Raw genomic sequence first — 22,112 nt, 5'->3', positions numbered from 1 at the left:
CCCAGTTTCTTTCCAGACACAGCTGGATGAGATCCTGGGCTCAGTTAACTACTAACGCCCCCAAGGGCTGGACACGGCTGGTCTCAAAATCATCCGATGTAAGAAACCATCTCAATAGCCACTCAGGTCCAGGCTGGAGCAGGGAGGAGTACTGGGGCCCAGGGGTCACCACCACGGGGCCGGCCCGAGAGGAGAGGGGCCCGCTCCGGTCACAATACGGTACCCAGGCGGCTGTCGAGTCTCTTCAGAGAAGTTACAGCGTCGCCAAAGCAGAACCGATCCGCGCCGCGTTCACGGACATTTACAAAGCGAAAGAAAGCAAACGAAGCGGGGATTTACAGACATGACATGACACACTCCTACTACCTGCCCGGCGGAGTGAGGGTGGCGAGTTGAGTTCACGGCACGGCACGGCGCTGACACGCGTCCTGCCCCGGGAATAAATCAACCTGTCGGAGTTGTTGTTTTTAAACGGGCTTTGGAATGCGCACCTCTCTCCTTTCCCGCGCCCTGATTGGCTGACGTCTCGGGGGGCCCCTCCTTCCCAGCGCGGGCGGGCGAGACCTCCCCCCCCCTTCTCCTCCTCCTCCTCCACACACCCTCTGTCCCAAAACTGCTGCCAGTAGCCGGGGTCCCTTCCCAGCTCGTGCCGTGGAATCAACGCAGCAAAGAAGGCGGACCAGCCCGAGGGGACGGACTGGGCAGATTGGGCAGACTGGAAGACTGGAGAGGAAGGGTGGGAAGACTTTTCCCCAACTTTCTCCCTCTTTGTGCCGGGAGAGCGACCGGGAGCGAGCCCCCTGCGGTGATGTGACTGAGCTGTGAGTCGGAGCGAGCAGAAAACTTCTCGGAACTTCTCCGGACCTCTGCAGGTCTTCAGGAAGCGGCCGATTCAGGAAATCAGAGCTGTTGTTTTCTTGTGTTTTTTGCGGGGAGGGAGGGGGGTGGGAGAATCCAGAGGAAAACACCTTTTTTTTTTTCATGACTCGTGCATGCGCGGACGGAGGTATTTCTCTTTGCACGGTTACCTGCGTGGAGGCGAGATTCCCAGCCCCCTCCCACTCTCCGCCCCCCCCCCCAAAAAAATACGGACCCGAGCAGCGCGCTGTAGCCGCCCTGTGCCGGCAGGCGAGATGAGCTGTCCCCGCCGCCCCGGAGTCTGGATGCTGTGGAGGCTCGCCCTCGCTCTGGAGCTGCTGGCGACAGCGGGGGGCCTGAGGCAGGCGGTGCACTGGAACAGCAGCAACGCCAGGTAGGACTCCTGGTACCGGCCGTGTGGGGAGAGCGCCGATCGGAGCTCAGGTCACCGCGAATGAGTGACATTTCAGAGAGGAGAGTGCGCTGGAGCGTGCAGTAGTAACAGTGGTGCCCTGTGCTGGAGCAGTGCAGTAGTAACAGTGGAGCCCTGTGCTGGAGCAGTGCAGTAGTAACAGTGGAGCCCTGTGCTGGAGCAGTGCAGTAGTAACAGTGGAGCCCTGTGCTGGAGCGTGCAGTAGTAACAGTGGAGCCCTGTGCTGGAGCAGTGCAGTAGTAACAGTGGTGCCCTGTGCTGGAGCAGTGCAGTAGTAACAGTGGTGCCCTGTGCTGGAGCAGTGCAGTAGTAACAGTGGAGCCCTGTGCTGGAGCGTGCAGTAGTAACAGTGGAGCCCTGTGCTGGAGCGTGCAGTAGTAACAGTGGTGCCCTGTGCTGGAGCAGTGCAGTAGTAACAGTGGTGCCCTGTGCTGGAGCAGTGCAGTAGTAACAGTGGTGCCCTGTGCTGGAGCGTGCAGTAGTAACAGTGGTGCCCTGTGCTGGAGCGTGCAGTAGTAACAGTGGTGCCCTGCGCTGGAGCAGTGCAGTAGTAACAGTGGTGCCCTGCGCTGGAGCGTGCAGTAGTAACAGTGGAGCCCTGTGCTGGAGCGTGCAGTAGTAACAGTGGTGCCCTGTGCTGGAGCAGTGCAGTAGTAACAGTGGTGCCCTGTGCTGGAGCGTGCAGTAGTAACAGTGGAGCCCTGCGCTGGAGCGTGCAGTAGTAACAGTGGAGCCCTGTGCTGGAGCGTGCAGTAGTAACAGTGGTGCCCTGTGCTGGAGCAGTGCAGTAGTAACAGTGGTGCCCTGTGCTGGAGCAGTGCAGTAGTAACAGTGGTGCCCTGCGCTGGAGCGTGCAGTAGTAACAGTGGAGCCCTGCGCTGGAGCGTGCAGTAGTAACAGTGGTGCCCTGTGCTGGAGCAGTGCAGTAGTAACAGTGGAGCCCTGTGCTGGAGCGTGCAGTAGTAACAGTGGTGCCCTGTGCTGGAGCGTGCAGTAGTAACAGTGGTGCCCTGCGCTGGAGCGTGCAGTAGTAACAGTGGTGCCCTGCGCTGGAGCAGTGCAGTAGTAACAGTGGAGCCCTGCGCTGGAGCGTGCAGTAGTAACAGTGGTGCCCTGCGCTGGAGCGTGCAGTAGTAACAGTGGTGCCCTGTGCTGGAGCAGTGCAGTAGTAACAGTGGTGCCCTGCGCTGGAGCGTGCAGTAGTAACAGTGGTGCCCTGCGCTGGAGCGTGCAGTAGTAACAGTGGTGCCCTGTGCTGGAGCAGTGCAGTAGTAACAGTGGAGCCCTGTGCTGGAGCGTGCAGTAGTAACAGTGGAGCCCTGTGCTGGAGCGTGCAGTAGTAACAGTGGTGCCCTGTGCTGGAGCAGTGCAGTAGTAACAGTGGTGCCCTGTGCTGGAGCAGTGCAGTAGTAACAGTGGTGCCCTGTGCTGGAGCGTGCAGTAGTAACAGTGGTGCCCTGCGCTGGAGCAGTGCAGTAGTAACAGTGGTGCCCTGCGCTGGAGCGTGCAGTAGTAACAGTGGAGCCCTGTGCTGGAGCGTGCAGTAGTAACAGTGGTGCCCTGTGCTGGAGCAGTGCAGTAGTAACAGTGGTGCCCTGTGCTGGAGCGTGCAGTAGTAACAGTGGAGCCCTGTGCTGGAGCGTGCAGTAGTAACAGTGGAGCCCTGCGCTGGAGCAGTGCAGTAGTAACAGTGGTGCCCTGCGCTGGAGCGTGCAGTAGTAACAGTGGAGCCCTGTGCTGGAGCGTGCAGTAGTAACAGTGGAGCCCTGTGCTGGAGCGTGCAGTAGTAACAGTGGTGCCCTGTGCTGGAGCAGTGCAGTAGTAACAGTGGTGCCCTGTGCTGGAGCAGTGCAGTAGTAACAGTGGTGCCCTGTGCTGGAGCGTGCAGTAGTAACAGTGGTGCCCTGTGCTGGAGCAGTGCAGTAGTAACAGTGGTGCCCTGCGCTGGAGCGTGCAGTAGTAACAGTGGAGCCCTGTGCTGGAGCGTGCAGTAGTAACAGTGGTGCCCTGTGCTGGAGCAGTGCAGTAGTAACAGTGGTGCCCTGTGCTGGAGCGTGCAGTAGTAACAGTGGAGCCCTGCGCTGGAGCGTGCAGTAGTAACAGTGGTGCCCTGCGCTGGAGCAGTGCAGTAGTAACAGTGGAGCCCTGCGCTGGAGCAGTGCAGTAGTAACAGTGGAGCCCTGTGCTGGAGCAGTGCAGTAGTAACAGTGGAGCCCTGCGCTGGAGCAGTGCAGTAGTAACAGTGGTGCCCTGTGCTGGAGCGTGCAGTAGTAACAGTGGTGCCCTGTGCTGGAGCAGTGCAGTAGTAACAGTGGAGCCCTGTGCTGGAGCGTGCAGTAGTAACAGTGGAGCCCTGTGCTGGAGCAGTGCAGTAGTAACAGTGGAGCCCTGCGCTGGAGCAGTGCAGTAGTAACAGTGGAGCCCTGTGCTGGAGCAGTGCAGTAGTAACAGTGGAGCCCTGTGCTGGAGCAGTGCAGTAGTAACAGTGGAGCCCTGCGCTGGAGCAGTGCAGTAGTAACAGTGGTGCCCTGTGCTGGAGCGTGCAGTAGTAACAGTGGTGTCCTGTGCTGGAGCAGTGCAGTAGTAACAGTGGTGCCCTGTGCTGGAGTGTGCAGCAGTAACAGTGGTGCCCTGTGCTGGAGCGTGCAGTAGTAACAGTGGTGCCCTGCGCTGGAGCGTGCAGTAGTAACAGTGGTGTCCTGCGCTGGAGCAGTGCAGTAGTAACAGTGGTGCCCTGTGCTGGAGCAGTGCAGTAGTAACAGTGGTGTCCTGCGCTGGAGCAGTGCAGTAGTAACAGTGGTGCCCTGTGCTGGAGCGTGCAGTAGTAACAGTGGTGCCCTGTGCTGGAGCAGTGCAGTAGTAACATCCAGCCCAGCACGACGGCGCACGCCTGGCTTTCTCGGGAACACAGTGTGACTGGGTGATGCAGGGTGACCGGACTTGTCCAGCCAGTCTGGTGTGCTGTGGGTTTGGCTCCAGTCTCAGATATTTGCTCCCTGGCCTCCAGCCAGTGACTCAGGCAGCGAGGAGCAGTGATTTCTGGCTCTGGGACATGAACAGCCCAGCTTGGCCTGACGGTTCCCCTGGCACCATCGTTGGGGATTGCCCTGGCACGGTCCTGGGCCCAGTCCAGCTCAGAGCTGGTTCTGCAGCCCTGAGCCCAGTCCAGCACCAGGTCAGTTCACTGCTCCCTGACTGCAAGTCTTTAAGCCTCTGATCCACACGCAGCCCTGGGCCCAGTCCAGCTCAGAGCTGGTTCTGCAGCTCTGGGCCCAGTCCAGCTCAGAGCTGGTTCTGCAGTCGTGGGAGCAGGAGTCTCTGTTGTACTGAGTGAGCCTGGGTCACAGTCAGCCCACGCCCAGCACTCCTGTCCTCGTGTGGGTGCTAGTGGGCACAGCGGGCGCGTCCTGCAGGCTGAAGTCTAGATCTCGCTCCGTCAATGTTTTTCCCTGGCGAGGAGGTGAGAGATCATTCCAGAAACGTGAGTCTCCCTGCAGCTCCCTGCTCTGCAGCTCTGGAGAGAGTTCACACTGACTTCCTTCCACTGTCTTCTGCACTTTGAAAGGCTCCAGGAGAACATTAGTAGTAAAACCTGGAGCGGATCAGACTGCTGTGCACTGGGAGTCTGACTGACGCCAGTGTAAAACCTGGAGTGGATCAGACTGCTGTGCACTGGGAGTCTGACTGACACCAGTGTAAAACCTGGAGTGGATCAGACTGCTCTGCACTGGGAGTCTGACTGACAGCACTGTAACACCTGGAGTGGATCAGACTGCTGTGCACTGGGAGTCTGACTGACAGCACTGTAACACCTGGAGTGGATCAGACTGCTGTGCACTGGGGTCTGACTGACAACATTGTAAAACCTGGAGTGGATCACACTGCTGTGCACTGGGAGTCTGACTGACAGCATTGTAAGACCTGGAGTGGGTCAGACTGCTGTGCACTGGGAGTCTGACTGACAGCACTGTAAAACCTGGAGTGGATCAGACTGCTGTGCACTGGGAGTCTGACTGACAGCACTGTAAAACCTGGAGTGGATCACACTGCTGTGCACTGGGATAGTTGTTGTGCCGTATCAGCTCAGCTGTTTTTGTGACAGGTCCTCTGCTTGACACACATGCACTGCGGCGGCTCTCTCGCTACACCAGGGGCGCAGGGCGAAACTGACTCTCGAATTCCTCTCTCCCGTGTCATGACTGTATAGACAGATGTTGGTCCGTCTTGCTTCCACCCAGTTTTGACGTTGAAACAGATCATTAGTCAACTGCTTTAGTGAGATCCTCCCTTCACACTGAGCACACCTGGACAGGAGAATTACAGCCTTGCTGGCTGGCTCAGTGACCTTTCGTCTTCCAGTAGGAGAGTGTGTGGGGGCTCTGGGGACCCCAGTGGTCTCTGCGGCCTTCAAACCCCACTGAACCCACGTCCGCTCTTGCCTCGGACTCTGGGTATTCCCGTTAGGAATCCCAGTAATGCATTTCCCATCCCTCTCCTGCTCGCTTTCTTGCATCCATTCATTCGAATTAATGTCTTTTCCTGCAGAGAAGGTCAGCTGCTGACTTGAAGAATTTATGGATTCAGAATCGCTATCAGAGCTGGAGAGTAACTGTACAGACACTCAGTCCAGCTCATCTGTATCTTCACATGAACACTCCTTCATCATCATCAGAGCTGGAGAGTCACTGTACAGACACTCAGTCCAGCTCCTCTGTATCTTCACATGAACACTCCTTCATCATCATCATTAGAGCTGGAGAGTCACTGTAGAGACACTCAGTCCAGCTCCTCTGTATCTTCACATGAACACTCCTTCATCATCATCAGAGCTGGAGAGTCACTGTAGAGACACTCAGTCCAGCTCCTCTGTATCTTCACATGAACACTCCTTCATCATCATCAGAGCTGGAGAGTCACTGTACAGACACTCAGTCCAGCTCCTCTGTATCTTCACATGAACACTCCTTCATCATCATCAGAGCTGGAGAGTCACTGTACAGACACTCAGTCCAGCTCCTCTGTATCTTCACATTCACACTCCTTCGTCCTCATGAGAGCTGCAGGGTCTGCCCTCAGCAGGAAGGAGTGGAGGCAGGAGGGGGAGAGGGGAAAGAGAGGGAGAGGAGGGGCAGGCATGTCTCTGGGGTCTGAGTTGCAGTGACCGTGAAAGTTCTTAAATAAATAGAGATCAGTCCACTTAGTGTCGCCTCGCTGCTCCCCGAGTGATCACAGCCCCCCCCACCCCCCCCTCTCTCACACACACTCCTCCTGGCCTCTGCCAGTAGACAGGGATGCAGAGGTGCACAGGAGTGAGAGAGAGCCCCTCCTCCCTCCCTCCGCTGTTCTCTCTCGCTCCAGCGGCTCAGGGCCGTTCCGTCAGCTGCCTCCACTCCCCCGCCTGTGTGATGGAAGGATGGCTGGCGGGGGGGGGGGGGGGGAGAATGGCACTGAATCACCCGGGCCCTCTGGGAAGCAATGTACTTTCTCTCAATCTCTTGCTCCCTCGCTTGCCTCCTCGCCCTCACCCTCTACTAGAGCTGAGGCACTGGGAGAGAGAGCGAGGCAGTGTGGGCTAGTGGTTAGAGCTGAGGCACTGGGAGAGAGAGAGGCAGTGTGGGCTAGTGGTGAGAGCTGAGGCACTGGGAGAGAGAGAGGCAGTGTGGGCTAGTGGTTAGAGCTGAGGCACTGGGAGAGAGAGAGAGGCAGTGTGGGCTAGTGGTTAGAGCTGAGGCACTGGGAGAGAGAGAGGGAGGGAGTGTGGGCTAGTGGTTAGAGCTGAGGCACTGGGAGAGAGAGAGAGGCAGTGTGGGCTAGTGGTTAGAGCTGAGGCACTGGGAGAGAGAGAGAGGCAGTGTGGGCTAGTGGTTAGAGCTGAGGTACTAGGAGAGAGAGAGAGAGGGAGGCAGTGTGGGCTAGTGGTTAGAGCTGAGACACTTTTAAATTGTGGTGTACTGTACTATACTCACATTGTGCTGTGCTGTGTTTTCCCAGCAGAGTGTAATTACTGCATGTTTACTCTGAGCTGTAGTGGCAGGGAGAGACTTGAGTCAGGCCTGAACTTGAACTCGCAGGATAAGCTGCTCGTCAGGCTGGTTTCCCCGGAGCAGTAATTACCTTTTCATGTTTCCTGAGAAGTGGTGAAACGTGCGGAGAGCAGCTTGTGTCCATTGACTAGCTTGGCTGTACGTTTCAGCTAATGGTTTTAAAATAATCCTACAGCTGCCGTCACTGTTGTTACTAACGCTGGTGCTGGTGATAGTTGTGACTGCTACTTCAGTTGTTACTGTAGCTACCACTAACACTGTTACCATAGCTAGTGCCAGTACTATTACTATAACTATAACCTCTACTGCTGCTGGTACTGCCCCTACTGCTAGTACTGTTACTATAGCTAGTGCCAGTACTATTACTATAACTGTAACCTCTACTGCTGCTGTTACTGCCCCTACTGCTAGTACTGTTACTATATCTAGTGTCAGTACTATTACTATAACTGTAACCTCTACTGCTGCTGTTACTGCCCCTACTGCTAGTACTGTTACTATATCTAGTGTCAGTACTATTACTATAACTATAACCTCTACTGCTGCTGTTACTGCCCCTACTGCTAGTACTGTTACTACTACTGTTACCATAGCTAGTGCCAGTACTATTACTATAACTATAACCTCTACTGCTGCTGGTACTGCCCCTACTGCTAGTACTGTTACTATAGCTAGTGCCAGTACTATTACTATAACTATAACCTCTACTGCTGCTGTTACTGCCCCTACTGCTAGTACTGTTACCATAGCTAGTGCCAGTACTATTACTATAACTATAATCTCTACTGCTGCTGTTACTGCCCCTACTGCTAGTACTGTTACCATAGCTAGTGCCAGTACTATTACTATAACTATAACCTCTACTGCTGCTGGTACTGCCCCTACTGCTAGTACTGTTACCATAGCTAGTGCCAGTACTATTACTATAACTATAACCTCTACTGCTGCTGTTACTGCCCCTACTGCTAGTACTGTTACTATAGCTAGTGTCAGTACTATTACTATAACTATAACCTCTACTGCTGCTGTTACTGCCCCTACTGCTAGTACTGTTACTATAGCTAGTGTCAGTACTATTACTATAACTATAACCTCTACTGCTGCTGTTACTGTCCCTACTGCTAGTACTGTTACTATAGCTAGTGCCAGTACTATTACTATAACTATAATCTCTACTGCTGCTGTTACTGCCCCTACTGCTAGTACTGTTACTATAGCTAGTGCCAGTACTATTACTATAACTGTAACCTCTACTGCTGCTGTTACTGTCCATACTGCTAGTACTGTTACTATAGCTAGTGCCAGTACTATTACTATAACTATAACCTCTACTGCTGCTGTTACTGCCCCTACTGCTAGTACTGTTACCATAGCTAGTGCCAGTACTATTACTATAACTATAATCTCTACTGCTGCTGGTACTGTCCCTACTGCTAGTACTGTTACTATAGCTAGTGCCAGTACTATTACTATAACTATAACCTCTACTGCTGCTGTTACTGCCCCTACTGCTAGTACTGTTACCATAGCTAGTGCCAGTACTATTACTATAACTATAACCTCTACTGCTGCTGTTACTGCCCCTACTGCTAGTACTGTTACTATAGCTAGTGCCAGTACTATTACTATAACTATAACCTCTACTGCTGCTGTTACTGTCCATACTGCTAGTACTGTTACTATAGCTAGTGCCAGTACTATTACTATAACTATAATCTCTACTGCTGCTGTTACTGCTCCTACTGCTAGTACTGTTACCATAGCTAGTGCCAGTACTATTACTATAACTATAATCTCTAGTGCTGCTGGTACTGTCCCTACTGCTAGTACTGTTACTATAGCTAGTGCCAGTACTATTACTATAACTATAACCTTTACTGCTGCTGTTACTGCCCCTACTGCTAGTACTGTTACTACTATTGTTACTATAGCTAGTGTCATTACTATTACTATAACTATAACCTCTACTGCTGCTGTTACTGTCCCTTCTACTAGTACTGTTACTACTATTGTTACTATAGCTAGTGTCATTACTATTACTATAACTATAACCTCTACTGCTGCTGGTACTGCCCCTACTGCTAGTACTGTTACCACTACTGTTACTATAGCTAGTGCCAGTACTATTACTATAACTTCTATTGCTGCTATTATAACATCTATTACTAGTACTGCTACTGTTACTACTAACTACTACTAGCCCACACTGCCTCCCTCTCTCTCCCAGTGCCTCAGCTCTAACCACTAGCCCACACTGCCTCTCTCTCTCCCAGTCTCTCAGCTCTAACCACTAGCCCACACTGCCTCCCTCTCTCTCTCCCAGTCTCTCAGCTCTAACCACTAGCCCACACTGCCTCCCTCTCTCTCTCCCAGTCTCTCAGCTCTTACCACTAGCCCACACTGCCTCTCTCTCTCCCAGTCTCTCAGCTATAACCACTAGCCCACACTGCCTCCCTCTCTCTCTCCCAGTGCCTCAGCTCTAAGCACTAGCCCACACTGAGAGGGAGAAAGGCTCTGTGCAGCACACAGGCAAGTGCCTGTGATCAGTCTTAGCTGGCAGGCTATCAGCTCAGTAATGTTTCCGTGCTGATTGGGTAGTTAGACAAGCTGCTATCAGCGCCCATGACTGATCAATAACCGTTTATCCCGGCGTTTCCGTTACCTAATGATGCATGACTCAATTAATCAGCTCAGCGCTGGTGAGGCCCTGTATTACGCACACTGCTGGTGTCACCTCCAGTGAGACCTCCGAGTGCCTCACCCTGTGGTTATTGATCACTGATCAGCTCCTGTACTGCGCACATTGCTGGTGTCACCTCCAGTGAGACCTCCGAGTGCCTCTCCCTGTGGTTATTGATCACTGATCAGCTCCTGTACTGCGCACACTGCTGGTGTCACCTCCAATGAGACCTCCGAGTGCCTCACCCTGTGGTTATTGATCACTGATCAGCTCCTGTACTGCGCACATTGCTGGTGTCACCTCCAGTGAGACCTCCAAGTGCCTCACCCTGTGGTTATTGATCACTGATCACCTCCTGTACTGCGCATACTGCTGGTATCACCTCCGGTGAGACCTCCGAGTGCCTCACTCTGTGGTTATTGATCACTGGTTGCCTCCTGTACTGTGCACACTGTTGGTGTGTCACTCTGTGGTTATTGATCACTGATCTCCTCCTGTACTGTGCACACTGCTGTTGTGTCACTCTGTGGTTATTGATCACTGATCGCCTCCTGTACTGTGCACACTGCTGGTGTGTCACTCTGTGGTTATTGATCACTGATCGCCTCCTGTACTGTGCACACTGCTAGCTCTGATCAGTTGGTCACAGAGCTGCGGGCTGATCTGTAGCACTTCACAGCTCCCTTGCAGGGTCTCCGGCTATGGTCGGGCTGGTGGAGAGCTCAATGGGTACAGACAACTGGATGGACTAGCGCACCAGGCAGGCAGGTGCTGTTGCCTGCCTTGCTCTCTGCGCCCCGTTCCTGCAGGATCTGGGGGTGACCAGTGACTGATCAGTGTCAAGACAGGTGATTCAGACATGGGAAAGACCTCCTGCTCTCAGGCTGGGGGTTTCCAGGGGAACAGGTGTGCTGGATTGAGGGTCTTCAGAAAGGGCTTGTGGGGGACCTGCGAGCAGTGTGCTGACGCGCTCTTCCTCGCCTGCTCCTCTAAGGCCTTTCTCCCCTCCCCCCTCTCCTCTTTCCCTTTCTCCCTCACACTCTGATCCTCCTCTCCCTTTCTCCCAATTCTTCTATCTCCTCCCCTCCCTCTCTTTCTGCTCCTCTCTCTTTCTCCCCTGATTCTCCTCTCCCTCTCTTTCTGCTCCTCTCTCTTTCTTTCTCCCCCCCGAGTTCTCCCCTCCCCTCCCCCCAGCCCTGCTCTGTCTGATCTGCCCCACAGCTCACAGACAGTGCCAGTTTCCTGTGTGCCTGGCGAGGGCGGGGCACGGGGCTCTCTGATTGGCCGATGATGGGGGGGGGGAATCTGATCTCCATGGGGGGTCAGAATAATGGGCGTCCGGGGAAGGAGGAAGCCAGCAAGCATGAAGAGCACACACCTCAGCCTCGTCTCCCCCCCGCCTCCCCCTCGCTCTGTGTGTCTCGCAGTCTGGTTGAGCTCCACTAATCTCCAGCACCGATGCCTGCTGATAGCTTCTGAAGACATCCCTGCACACCCTGCTGGAGGAAGGAGCTAGGACAGCAATTAACACAGATCCCTCACCTCTCTCCCTCTGTCCTGCACATCTTCACACACGAATTCACTCCAGACGACATGAGAGCTTCAGCTGCTGCTTCTGAGAGGAGAGGGACAGCAGTGTCTCCAGTCCAGTCAGGGGGGTGTCAGTGTGTGAATTCAGGGGCAGTGTGAGAGGAGAGGGACAGCAGTGTCTCCAGTCCAGTCAGGGGGGTGTCAGTGTGTGAATTCAGGGGCAGTGTGAGAGGAGAGGGACAGCAGTGTCTCCAGTCCAGTCAGGGGGGTGTCAGTGTGTGAATTCAGGGGCAGTGTGAGAGGAGAGGGACAGCAGTGTCTCCAGTCCAGTCAGGGGGGTGTCAGTGTGTGAATTCAGGGGCAGTGTGAGAGGAGAGGGACAGCAGTGTCTCCAGTCCGGTCAGGGGGGTGTCAGTGTGTGAATTCAGGGGCAGTGTGAGAGGAGAGGGACAGCAGTGTCTCCAGTCCGGTCAGGGGGGTGTCAGTGTGTGAATTCAGGGGCAGTGTGAGAGGAGAGGGACAGCAGTGTCTCCAGTCCAGTCAGGGGGGTGTCAGTGTGTGAATTCAGGGGCAGTGTGAGAGGAGAGGGACAGCAGTGTCTCCAGTCCGGTCAGGGGGGTGTCAGTGTGTGAATTCAGGGGCAGTGTGAGAGGAGAGGGACAGCAGTGTCTCCAGTCCAGTCAGGGGGGTGTCAGTGTGTGAATTCAGGGGCAGTGTGAGAGGAGAGGGACAGCAGTGTCTCCAGTTCAGTCAGGGGTGTGTCAGTGTGTGAATTCAGGGGCAGTGTGAGAGGAGAGGGACAGCAGTGTCTCCAGTCCAGTCAGGGGGGTGTCAATGTGTGAATTCAGGGGGAGAGGAGAGAGACAGCTGTGGTTCTCTCAGTGCTGTTTTTAGGCTATGCAGACAGTAGTATCCAATGTTGGTTATTGATTATTAATTGGGTATGTCCTCAATGAACTTGTATCTCATTCATGGTGAAAGTTGATAGTCAGGATTTGCAGAAGGTCCCAGTTCTGGTGCTGGTCAGTGATGGGGTATTTCCTGTCTCTCCCTGACTGCTCAGGTTGGCACGGGGAGATCACTCCGTCCAGGTGAACATCAACGACTACCTGGACATCTTCTGCCCTCATTACCCCCCCAGCACGCCCCCCGAGAGCACGGAGTCCTTCACCCTGTACCTGGTGAGCGCCGAGGGGTACCGCAGGTGCCAGGAGAGTCGGGGCGCCTTCAAGCGCTGGGAGTGCAGCCGGCCCTTCGCCCCCCACGGGCCGGTCCGCTTCTCCGAGAAGATCCAGCTCTTCACGCCCTTCTCCCTGGGCTTCGAGTTCCAGCCGGGACAGGAGTACTACTACATCTGTGAGTGCGCCCCTCCGTCCTCCGCTGTCTGCTGCTGACCCCTGTCTGCCCCAGCTCCTCCCTGCCTGTCAGAGACAGGAAGTCCAGCAGACCGCAGCAGGTCTGGCCAATTACCATCTGCACATCTGGGCAGGCTGTCACTGAGGCACACACACTGCATAGAGACTAGACCACACACACATACACACACACTGGAGAGAGACTGTACCACACACACACACACTGCAGAGAGACTGTACCACACACACACACACACTGCAGAGAGACTGTACCACACACACACACACACTGCAGAGAGACTGTACCACACACACACACACTGCAGAGGGACTGTACCACACACACACACACTGCAGAGGGACTGTACCACACACACATACACACACAAGCTGCAGAGAGACTATACCATACACACACACTGATACACCCCGTATAGAGACTACTACCACACTCAGACTTACTGCACAGCTGCAGTTACTGCAGTTACTGCACAGCTCTGATGATGATGAAGGAGTGTTAATGTGAAGATACAGAGGAACTGGACTGAGTGTCTCTCCAGCTCTGATGATGATGAAGGAGTGTTCATGTGAAGATACAGAGGAGCTGGACTGAGTGTCTGTACAGTGACTCTACAGCTCTGATGATGATGAAGGAGTGTTCATGTGAAGATACAGAGGAGCTGGACTGAGTGTCTGTACAGTGACTCTCCAGCTCTGATGATGATGAAGGAGTGTTCATGTGAAGATACAGAGGAGCTGGACTGAGTGTCTGTACAGTGACTCTACAGCTCTGATGATGATGAAGGAGTGTTCATGTGAAGACACAGAGGAGCTGGACTGAGTGTCTTTACAGTGACTCTCCAGCTCTGATGATGATGGAGGAGTGTTCATGTGAAGATACAGAGGAGCTGGACTGAGTGTCTTTACAGTGACTCTCCAGCTCTGATGATGATGGAGGAGTGTTCATGTGAAGATAGTTGAATTGTGGTTCCTCTCGTCTCTCTGCTTCGGTCTAGAAAGCCACAGAGAGACAGATGTCTCGTGCTGCTGTGGTCTGGGCCAGATGAGGGTGTTCCTGTGTTTCAGTGCTTCAGACTTGCCTGCCTCCTGCCTCCCTCCCCTGTTCCTCTGCAGCTCTGCTAACTGTGTCTTTTGAAGAACCCGTGGAGACTGCGTGTCTTGAGTTAACGGCTGCAGGGCTGTGCGAGGGCAGACTTGTCTAGTTATTTTTTCATCAGTTAGTCATATGAGAGACTTCTTAACAAGAGCTGAAGGAAAACGACTCTTGGATTTGTTCGGATTGTTTTTCCTCTTGGAAGAGCATTAAAGTGTCTATTAGACACTATTGATTACACAGTCTTTGCTGTTAACACAGCGAGTATCTGTTATAGATTGACTCCACCATCTACACGATTGGCATAGTGTGCCTATTATAGATTATTGATGCTGACATTGTCTATTAGACACTATTGATTACACAATGTTTATACAGTTTGTATCTATTATAGATTGATTGTCCAATATAGACTATTGACAGTGTCTATTATACAGTATTTATTACACAGTCTGGGTCCATAATAGACTACATTTATAGATTATTGATCACATGTGTCTGCTCAGTTTTACTGATTTCGCAGGACTGACTAGTGTGGTGGACTAGCTGGTGTGTACAGAATTGATTATTTATTGCCTCGTATTGACGCAGGGTGTTTATTTCCAGCTGTCCCCTCTGAGGAGAGTCCACCTGGGCAGCGCTGTCTCAGACTGCGGGTGTCTGTGTGCTGTGCCACCAGTGAGTACACTCCTCCCCCTCCCTTCTTTCACACTCCCTCCATCCTTCTCCCAGCTGTCTTCACCCTTCTGTCACTGTCGGATTCTCCCTCTGATCGCTCACCTGTGGGGGCGGAGCTCAGTCACCTGTGGGGGCGGAGCTCAGTCACCTATGGGGGCTGGCAGGGGCGGAGCTCAGTCACCTGTGGGGGCTGGCGGGGGTGGAGCTCAGTCACATGTGGGGGCGGAGCTCAGTCACCTGTGGGGGCTGGCGGGGGCGGAGCTCAGTCACATGTGGGGGCGGAGCTCAGTCACCTGTGGGGGCTGGCGGGGGCGGAGCTCAGTCACCTGTGGGGGTGGAGCTCAGGCACGTCAGAGAGTTTACAGACAAGGGGAGCCATTCAGCCCCACCAGCCTGGGACCGAAGAGATTCAGTTCCTCCAGGCCCTCCGTTCCGCCCTGCCCGCTGTCTGATTCCCCGCGACTCAGACCCGAGCTCGGCACCCCAGGCTGCTCAGCCAGCGTGTTGTATCATGAGTGTTAATCGCCAGTGGGTGCTGGGGTTTGTGTGAATTTCAATAAAGGGGCTTCGCAAGCAGAGCGTGTCTGTCCTCTCCCCCCTCTCCTCGCCTCTCCTCCGTTCTCTTTACTAGAGCAAGACTAATCCCCTCCAGGGTCCCCCAGAGCACCGTCCACTCCCCCTCTCATCCCTGTTCTGTCGTTCCTGGTGCAGCACTAATCTTCCTCTTCCCCTCCGCACTCCTCACTCGCCCTCCTTCACTCCCTCTCCGGCTCCTTTGTGTCAAGTGTTCAGTCTTCAGCAGAGCATCACTAATCTTGGATCAAGGATACCTCTGGAGACCCCTCTGTGTGTGTGTCTCTCTCCTTAAGACCCCCGTCTCTCTCTTTCTCTCTCAAGACCCCCGTCTCTCTCTCCTCACCATCTCTCTCTCCTCAAGACCCCCGTCTCTCTCTCCACAAGACCCCTGTCTTTCTCTCTCTCTCCTCCAGACCCCCGTCTCTCTCTCTCTCCTCCAGACCCCCGTCTGTCTCCTCTCTGTCAGGAAGCTCTTTGAAGACTGGCTCAGACGTTTCCCTTGTCCCTTGTGTTGCTGGAGGAGTCATCCTTCCAGCCCACGGCCGCTTTTTATTCCTGCTGGACTTTTCTTCTTCTGGTGCAGTGCCCTGGGGTGGTCATTGTGGACTTGCAAGGCGCTATATAAAACCTTCTCCCTCACTGCTCTCTTCTTCCTAAGAATCGCTGCTGTGGGGAGCGCCTCTCCCGCCCTCTGGCTCTCCTGCTGTGTGCTCCTTGTTGTTAGCGGAGCAGGACTAATCTCTCCCAATCCACTGCCAGTCCTGTCTCTCCTATCCCTCCATCTCCGTCTTCACTAGACCAACACTAATCCGTCCCAAGATAACACTTGTCTCCTGTCTTTTACCAGTCCCCTCTCCCTCTCTCCCTGTCCCTCTCCTCCCTCATCCCCTCTCTCTTCCCTCTCTCCCTGTCCCTCTCCTCCCTCATCCCCTCTCTCTTCCCTCTCTCCCTGTCCCTCTCCTCCCTCATCCCCTCTCTCTTCCCTCTCCTCCCTCATCCCCTCTCTCTTCCCTCTCTCCCTGTCCCTCTCCTCCCTCATCCCCTCTCTCTTCCCTCTCTCCCTGTCCCTCTCCTCCCTCATCCCCTCTCTCTTCCCTCTCCCTGTCCCTCTCCTCCCTCATTCCCTCTCTCCCTGTCCCTCTCCTCCCTCATCCCCTCTCTCTTCCCTCTCTCCCTGTCCCTCTCCTCCCTCATCCCCTCTCTCTTCCCTCTCCCTGTCCCTCTCCTCCCTCATCCCCTCTCTCTTCCCTCTCCCTGTCCCTCTCCTCCCTCATTCCCTCTCTCCCTGTCCCTCTCCTCCCTCATCCCCTTTCTCTTCCCTCTCTCCCTGTCCCTCTCCTCCCTCATCCCCTCTCTCTTCCCTCTCTCCCTGTCCCTCTCCTCCCTCATCCCCTCTCTCTTCCCTCTCTCCCTGTCCCTCTCCTCCCTCATCCCCTCTCTCTTCCCTCTCCCTGTCCCTCTCCTCCCTCATCCCCTCTCTCTTCCCTCTCTCCCTGTCCCTCTCCTCCCTCATCCCCTCTCTCTTCCCTCTCCCTGTCCCTCTCCTCCCTCATTCCCTCTCTCCCTGTCCCTCTCCTCCCTCATCCCCTCTCTCTTCCCTCTCTCCCTGTCCCTCTCCTCCCTCATTCCCTCTCTTCCCTCTCTCCCTCTGTCTTCCGTCTCTCCCTCCCGCTGTGAAAAGCCATTCTGACTGTCTGCAGCTCTCTGTGGAAACCCACGGCCCTGTCTCCCTCTCTCTCTCCTGCGAGCGGCCAGCTCCTGGTGTCTCAGAGCTCCACAGAGCGGCCACAGCCGCCCCCCCCCGCTCCCCCTCCCTCCCGCTGTGCCTAAATACCGTCAGCTGTTGCTCCCTTATGGAATTTAACAGAGAGCCCCCACCCCAAGCCCGTCTCGCCAGCCCTCCTGCTCCGAGACTCCCAGCCCCCTGCTGTGCAGAGTGGCACCCAGACAAGCCCACCAGCCCTCACTCTTTCACGCTGTCTCTCCCCCTGCCTGCTCCAGCCGGTCTCTCGGTCTCGTTCTGTCGTTCTCTTTGTGTCGCACTCTCCCTCTCTCCCCTTCTCCTTTCTTTCTTTTGTAAACCTGACGTTCGTGGTCCCTTATCCCTGTCCCTCCCGCTGACAGGAAGCCCTGTGGGGAAGTTAATGTGTGATGCACATGTTTCAGGGTGTGGTCGCTTGTCGCTGTTTTTTGTATTACCTTGTAGTAATCTCTCCTTCTCTCCGTTTCCTCACAGCCACTGGGTCCACATCTCACGTCCGAAGAGGTTAGTCATCTGCCTGCCCAGCCTGTCTGTCTCTCACTCTGTCTCTCCTGCTCTGTCTCTGTCACTCTGTCAGTCCTGCCCTGTTCTGTCTGTCTCTCCTGCCCTGTCTCTGTCACTCTGCCAGTCCTGCCCTGTCCTGTCTGTCTCTCCTGCCCTGTCTCTGTCGCTCTGTCTCTGTCACTCTGCCAGTCCTGCCCTGTTCTGTCTGTCTCTCCTGCCCTGTCTCTGTCACTCTGCCAGTCCTGCCCTGTCCTGTCCTGTCTCTCCTGCCCTGTCTCTGTCACTCTGCCAGTCCTGCCCTGTCCTGTCTGTCTCTCCTGCCCTGTCTCTGTCGCTCTGTCTCTGTCACTCTGCCAGTCCTGCCCTGTTCTGTCTGTCTCTCCTGCCCTGTCTCTGTCACTCTGCCAGTCCTGCCCTGTCCTGTCTGTCTCTCCTGCCCTGTCTCTGTCACTCCGCCAGTCCTGCCCTGTCCTGTCCTGTCTCTCCTGCCCTGTCTCTGTCACTCTGCTAGTCCTGCCCTGTCCTGTCTCTCCTGCCCTATCTCTGTCACTCTGCCAGTCTTGTCCTGTCTGTCTCTCCTGCCCTGTCTCTGTCGCTCTGTCTCTGTCACTCTGTCTCTCCTGCCCTGTCCTGTCCTGTCTCTCCTGCCCTGTCCTGTCCTGTCTCTCCTGCCCTGTCTCTGTCACTCTGCCAGTCCTGCCCTGTCCTGTCCTGTCTCTCCTGCCCTATCTCTGTCACTCTGCCAGTCTTGTCCTGTCTGTCTCTCCTGCCCTGTCTCTATCGCTCTGTCTCTGTCACTCTGCCAGTCCTGCCCTGTTCTGTCTGTCTCTCCTGCTCTGTCTCTGTCACTCTGCCAGTCCTGCCCTGTCCTGTCTGTCTCTCCTGCCCTGTCTCTGTCACTCTGCCAGTCCTAACCTGTCTGTCTCTCACTCTGTTGCTCTGTGTGTAGGCACTCCAGCACCCCGCAGTGCAGCGATTTCTGTGATGAAGAGCTCAGCCACCCTGCTGCTCCTCCTCCTCACCTGTCTGTGGGTCTCTTGGAGCACCATCCCTCCCTGCTGACAGTGAGGCCCACAAGCTGCCCAGAGACTTGAGCACTGCCCTTAGAGACGCCAGGACACTGACGTGAGCAAGCTTGGGCAGCACAGCAGGCCTGTCCCAGTCTGTCCCCGTGTATCTGTCTGTCTCTCAGACACAGGCTGCTTGTCTCTTTCTCTCTGTCCCAGCCTGACCCTGTCTGTCTGTCTGTCTGTCTGTCTGTCTGTCTGTCTGTCTGTCTGTCTGTCTGTCTGTCTGTCTGTCTGTCTGTCTGTCTGTCTGTCTGTCTGTCTGTCTGTCTGTCTGTCTGTCTGTCTGTCTGTCTCCTGCTGTCCCTGGCAGCTGGATAGTGTCAGTGTTGTCAAGAGTGTGGGTGTGGATTGGAATTCACGTCTAAACCCATGATGCCTTGTTAATCCAGTTTGGGAGGTTTCTGGGAAGGAAACCACAACGCACTCTGTCTCCCTTCACCTCCTCCCCCCCGTTCTCCCTCCGTCTCCCTCGTTCCCTCGTCTTCAGGCGTTTTCTGAGTGTTGGAGCAGCAGCATCAGACTCTTCCACTGGGCTGGACCATGCCAAACAGGGCTAAACTGAACTGGGCCAAATAAGGGGCACTTTGGACTGTAAATAACCTGAGCCAGAGCTGTGCATAGTGATCTGATGTGGACCAAACTGGGCCAAGTCTGGCCAATGTGAATTCAGCTGAGGGCAGGCTGATGCACTGGACAGATCTGAGCTAAACTGGACCAAGCAAAGCCAGGCTTCATCTAACCAGAAGTGTGAACTGATCTGGACTCTAATGAACCGGACCCAGCCTTAACTGAACTTGACTAAAGTGGGTTGGGCAGTACTACAACCCTCCTCCCTCTGCCGTCGGCCCAATCACCTTTCAGATGGATAGACCCTGCCCTCAAATGGGACATGAGCCATTCAGGACTGATAGGTGCGCTGACCAATGAGGTCTCGCATGGACTGCTGGGCTCCATCCAATGAGGAGCTGGCAAGGGGCGGATTTCAGCCAATAGGCTTCAGAAAAGGTTTTTTTACTGATCAGAAATTTCTTTTATTTTTGTACTCGTTATTCATTGTGAATGGAGGAGGGGACAGCGATGAGCACTGTATGTGTGTGTGTGTGTGCGTGTGTGGCAGCAGCCGTTTCACAGGCAAAATCTGGAGAGACGAGCAAACTAAGGTCGATGAGGTTTTCTGGAAAAATGTCGAGAGAAGCATCAGTTTTTCTGAATCTAAGATCACTGTTTAAAATTGGTGCGAGACAGGGGGTGCCCTCTGTCACCCCTTCTGTTTTCTTTCTATACAGACCCACTGGATTAAAGAAAGCCGAAACATGAAGAAATAGAGATTAATGGACAAGATCAGACAAACTACACGAAGACCTTTTACACTCACATCAAGCTACACTGTCTTTTATGTTATAAATTTCCAGGAGACATTTGGTTGTATGTCTGGGTATAAACTAAATGTAGAGAAAAGCATCGATTTTGTGTTAAGGATGATGACTGAGCTGTGCTGTGGTTGTCTGTAAAACTCTCAGTGCACAGCAGTCTGATTCACTCCAGGTTTTTGTTTTGTAGAGATGCCACACCAGGTGTTGGGGATTTGAAACTTATTGCCTTGTTTGAAGATAATGTTGTACAGAAAGATTCAAGGAGCTAAAATAGTTTTAGATGTTTGCTTTTCTGCTTTATTAGTGCAAATTGTGAAGAGCCTTATAGCTAGTAATTGAACCTGGAGTGGATCAGACTGCTGTGCACTGGGAGTCTGACTGACAGCACTGTAAAACCTGGAGTGGATCAAACTGCTGTGCACTGGGAGTCTGACTGACAGCACTGTAACACCTGGAGTGGATCAAACTGCTGTGCACTGAATTGATTCCGATTTCACTCCAGCTTTGCAATCACACAGTGTGAACACCTGTTTTTTTTTTCCTGTTTTCTCTGGCTGTTGTTTTTTTTTAAATTGTACTGTGCTGTTTTTTTTTTCACATTTTGGTGAAGAGTTCCATCTCTTCCGTGAAGAGTTGCTGTCTGGGGAAAAAAAACAACCGGAGCTGTACAGTAAAAGAAATGTTGACATCCACGCTGTGGTCGTTACTCTGTCCCTCTCTTCTTCTCTGCTGCGGGGTCAGAGGCCACAGTGTGCTCTGGGCTTGGCTCCCGCGTGGTTCTCAGCTAATTAATTAGTCTAATTACTTAATTAACTGAATCCATCGCATTCTTCCCTCCAGTGACAGAAGGGTTCTGTAGGCTCTGTCTTGGCTCCACAAAATCATTGCACATGTAAAAAAAAGAACAAATATAAATAAGCCTAATTAAGAAAATAATTGGGCTAATTAACAGTGAGAGCCAGTGCGATCACACACGAGGAAGCACCCCTCCATCAGAAACCTTAGACAGGTGTCAGACCGATGTCCTATGGTTTCTTTCAGTGTGAGCGATTGTTACATCACTGAATTAATTATTCAATTAAAAGCAGACCTGTTATACTTCTAACCTTGCTCTGAGATATTTTCTAGGTAACTGTCTTCAAGGAAGTGGGTGCTGTGACTTATCAACTGCACCAGACCTTAAGAAAAATCCTTCATACAGTATGTTTAAAACAGAAAATAATTGGGTTTAATTAATTGTTTAATTGACAGCCCAACATGGGAATAGAAACTAATAGACATCAACAAAGGAGGTCCAGTTCTGATCCTGGAGGAGCCAGTCAGAATAGCTCCATAGCTGTCCAGTCCTGGTCCTGGAGGGGCCAGTCAGTGTGTCCACAGGGCTGTCCAGTCTTGGTCCTGGAGGAGCCAGTCAGTGTGTCCGCAGGGCTGTTCAGTCCTGGTCGCTGGGGGGGCCAGTCCTGGTCCCAGAGGGACAGGTCAGTGTGTCCACAGGGCTGTCCAGTCTCGGTCCTGGAGGGGCCAGTCAGTGAGTCCGCAGGGCCGTCCAGTCCTGGTCCCGAAGGAGCCGGTCAGTGTGTCTGCAGGGCTGTCTAGTGCTGGTCCCGGAGGGACAGGTCAGTGTGTCCGCAGGGCTGTCCAGTCCTGGTCCCAGGGGTCCGGTCGGGGTGTCCGCAGGGCTGTCCAGTCCTGGAGGGGCTGGTCAGTGTGTCTGCAGGTTGTTATTGGCTGAACTGAACCCGTTTAACAGCATCTCTGAGCTCTGCTGCCTTGGAGAGGCCTGGACATCCTGTAGGAACACAGGCTGGACAGCCCTAATGCAGGATTACCGAGAGGGGTGGTAACTGAGCGATTTCTAGATAGAGAGACGTGCTGATGTGTTTATCTCGTCCTCTACCTTTTTAAGCCTGTGCCACGCTGTGTATTAAGTGCTGTAAAGCTGTAATTGAAGGTGTAAAATCCGTCGGTCTGAGCTGCCTGAGTGTGTCGCCCTCTGGCTTGATTTCATTTGCTTTGATCGATCCACCAGCGCCCCCCCCGAGCCCCCCGGCGGGACACACAGTGATTTCCAGCGGGAGAAGGGGGAGCTGGTTGGTCGATACGACACTGAATTGAATTGAGCCGCTCACCCGACC

At 53.8% G+C, this 22,112-nt stretch overlaps 1 protein-coding gene across 1 annotated transcript; it reads left to right on the top strand.

Annotated features, from left to right (window-relative positions):
• Positions 1-539: 539 nt before the first annotated feature.
• Positions 540-20,669, top strand: efna4 (ephrin A4). Its single transcript, XM_088621037.1, has 5 exons — positions 540-1,252; positions 12,609-12,901; positions 14,621-14,692; positions 17,505-17,534; positions 18,484-20,669. The coding sequence occupies exons 1-5, from the start codon at positions 993-995 to the stop codon at positions 18,594-18,596; spliced, it is 768 nt and encodes a 255-aa protein (XP_088477163.1). The 5' UTR covers positions 540-992; the 3' UTR covers positions 18,597-20,669.
• The last annotated feature ends 1,443 nt before the right edge of the window (positions 20,670-22,112 follow it).

This window comes from Lepisosteus platostomus, chromosome 26, assembly GCF_059453375.1.
Source record: "Lepisosteus platostomus isolate fLepPlt1 chromosome 26, fLepPlt1.hap1, whole genome shotgun sequence".
NCBI classification, from domain to species: Eukaryota; Metazoa; Chordata; class Actinopteri; order Semionotiformes; family Lepisosteidae; genus Lepisosteus; species Lepisosteus platostomus.
Note: the sequence above shows the minus strand (reverse complement) of the source record. Positions and strands in the feature narration are given on the sequence as shown.

Excerpts from the sequence above, each read along its gene's own strand:
- efna4 (XM_088621037.1), top strand. The coding sequence starts at position 993 with ATGCGCGGACGGAGGTATTTCTCTTTGCACGGTTACCTGCGTGGAGGC. Across the intron at positions 14,693-17,504 it reads GTCTGTGTGCTGTGCCACCA|CCACTGGGTCCACATCTCAC; the intron begins GTGAGTACACTC and ends GTTTCCTCACAG. Across the intron at positions 17,535-18,483 it reads CACATCTCACGTCCGAAGAG|GCACTCCAGCACCCCGCAGT; the intron begins GTTAGTCATCTG and ends CTCTGTGTGTAG.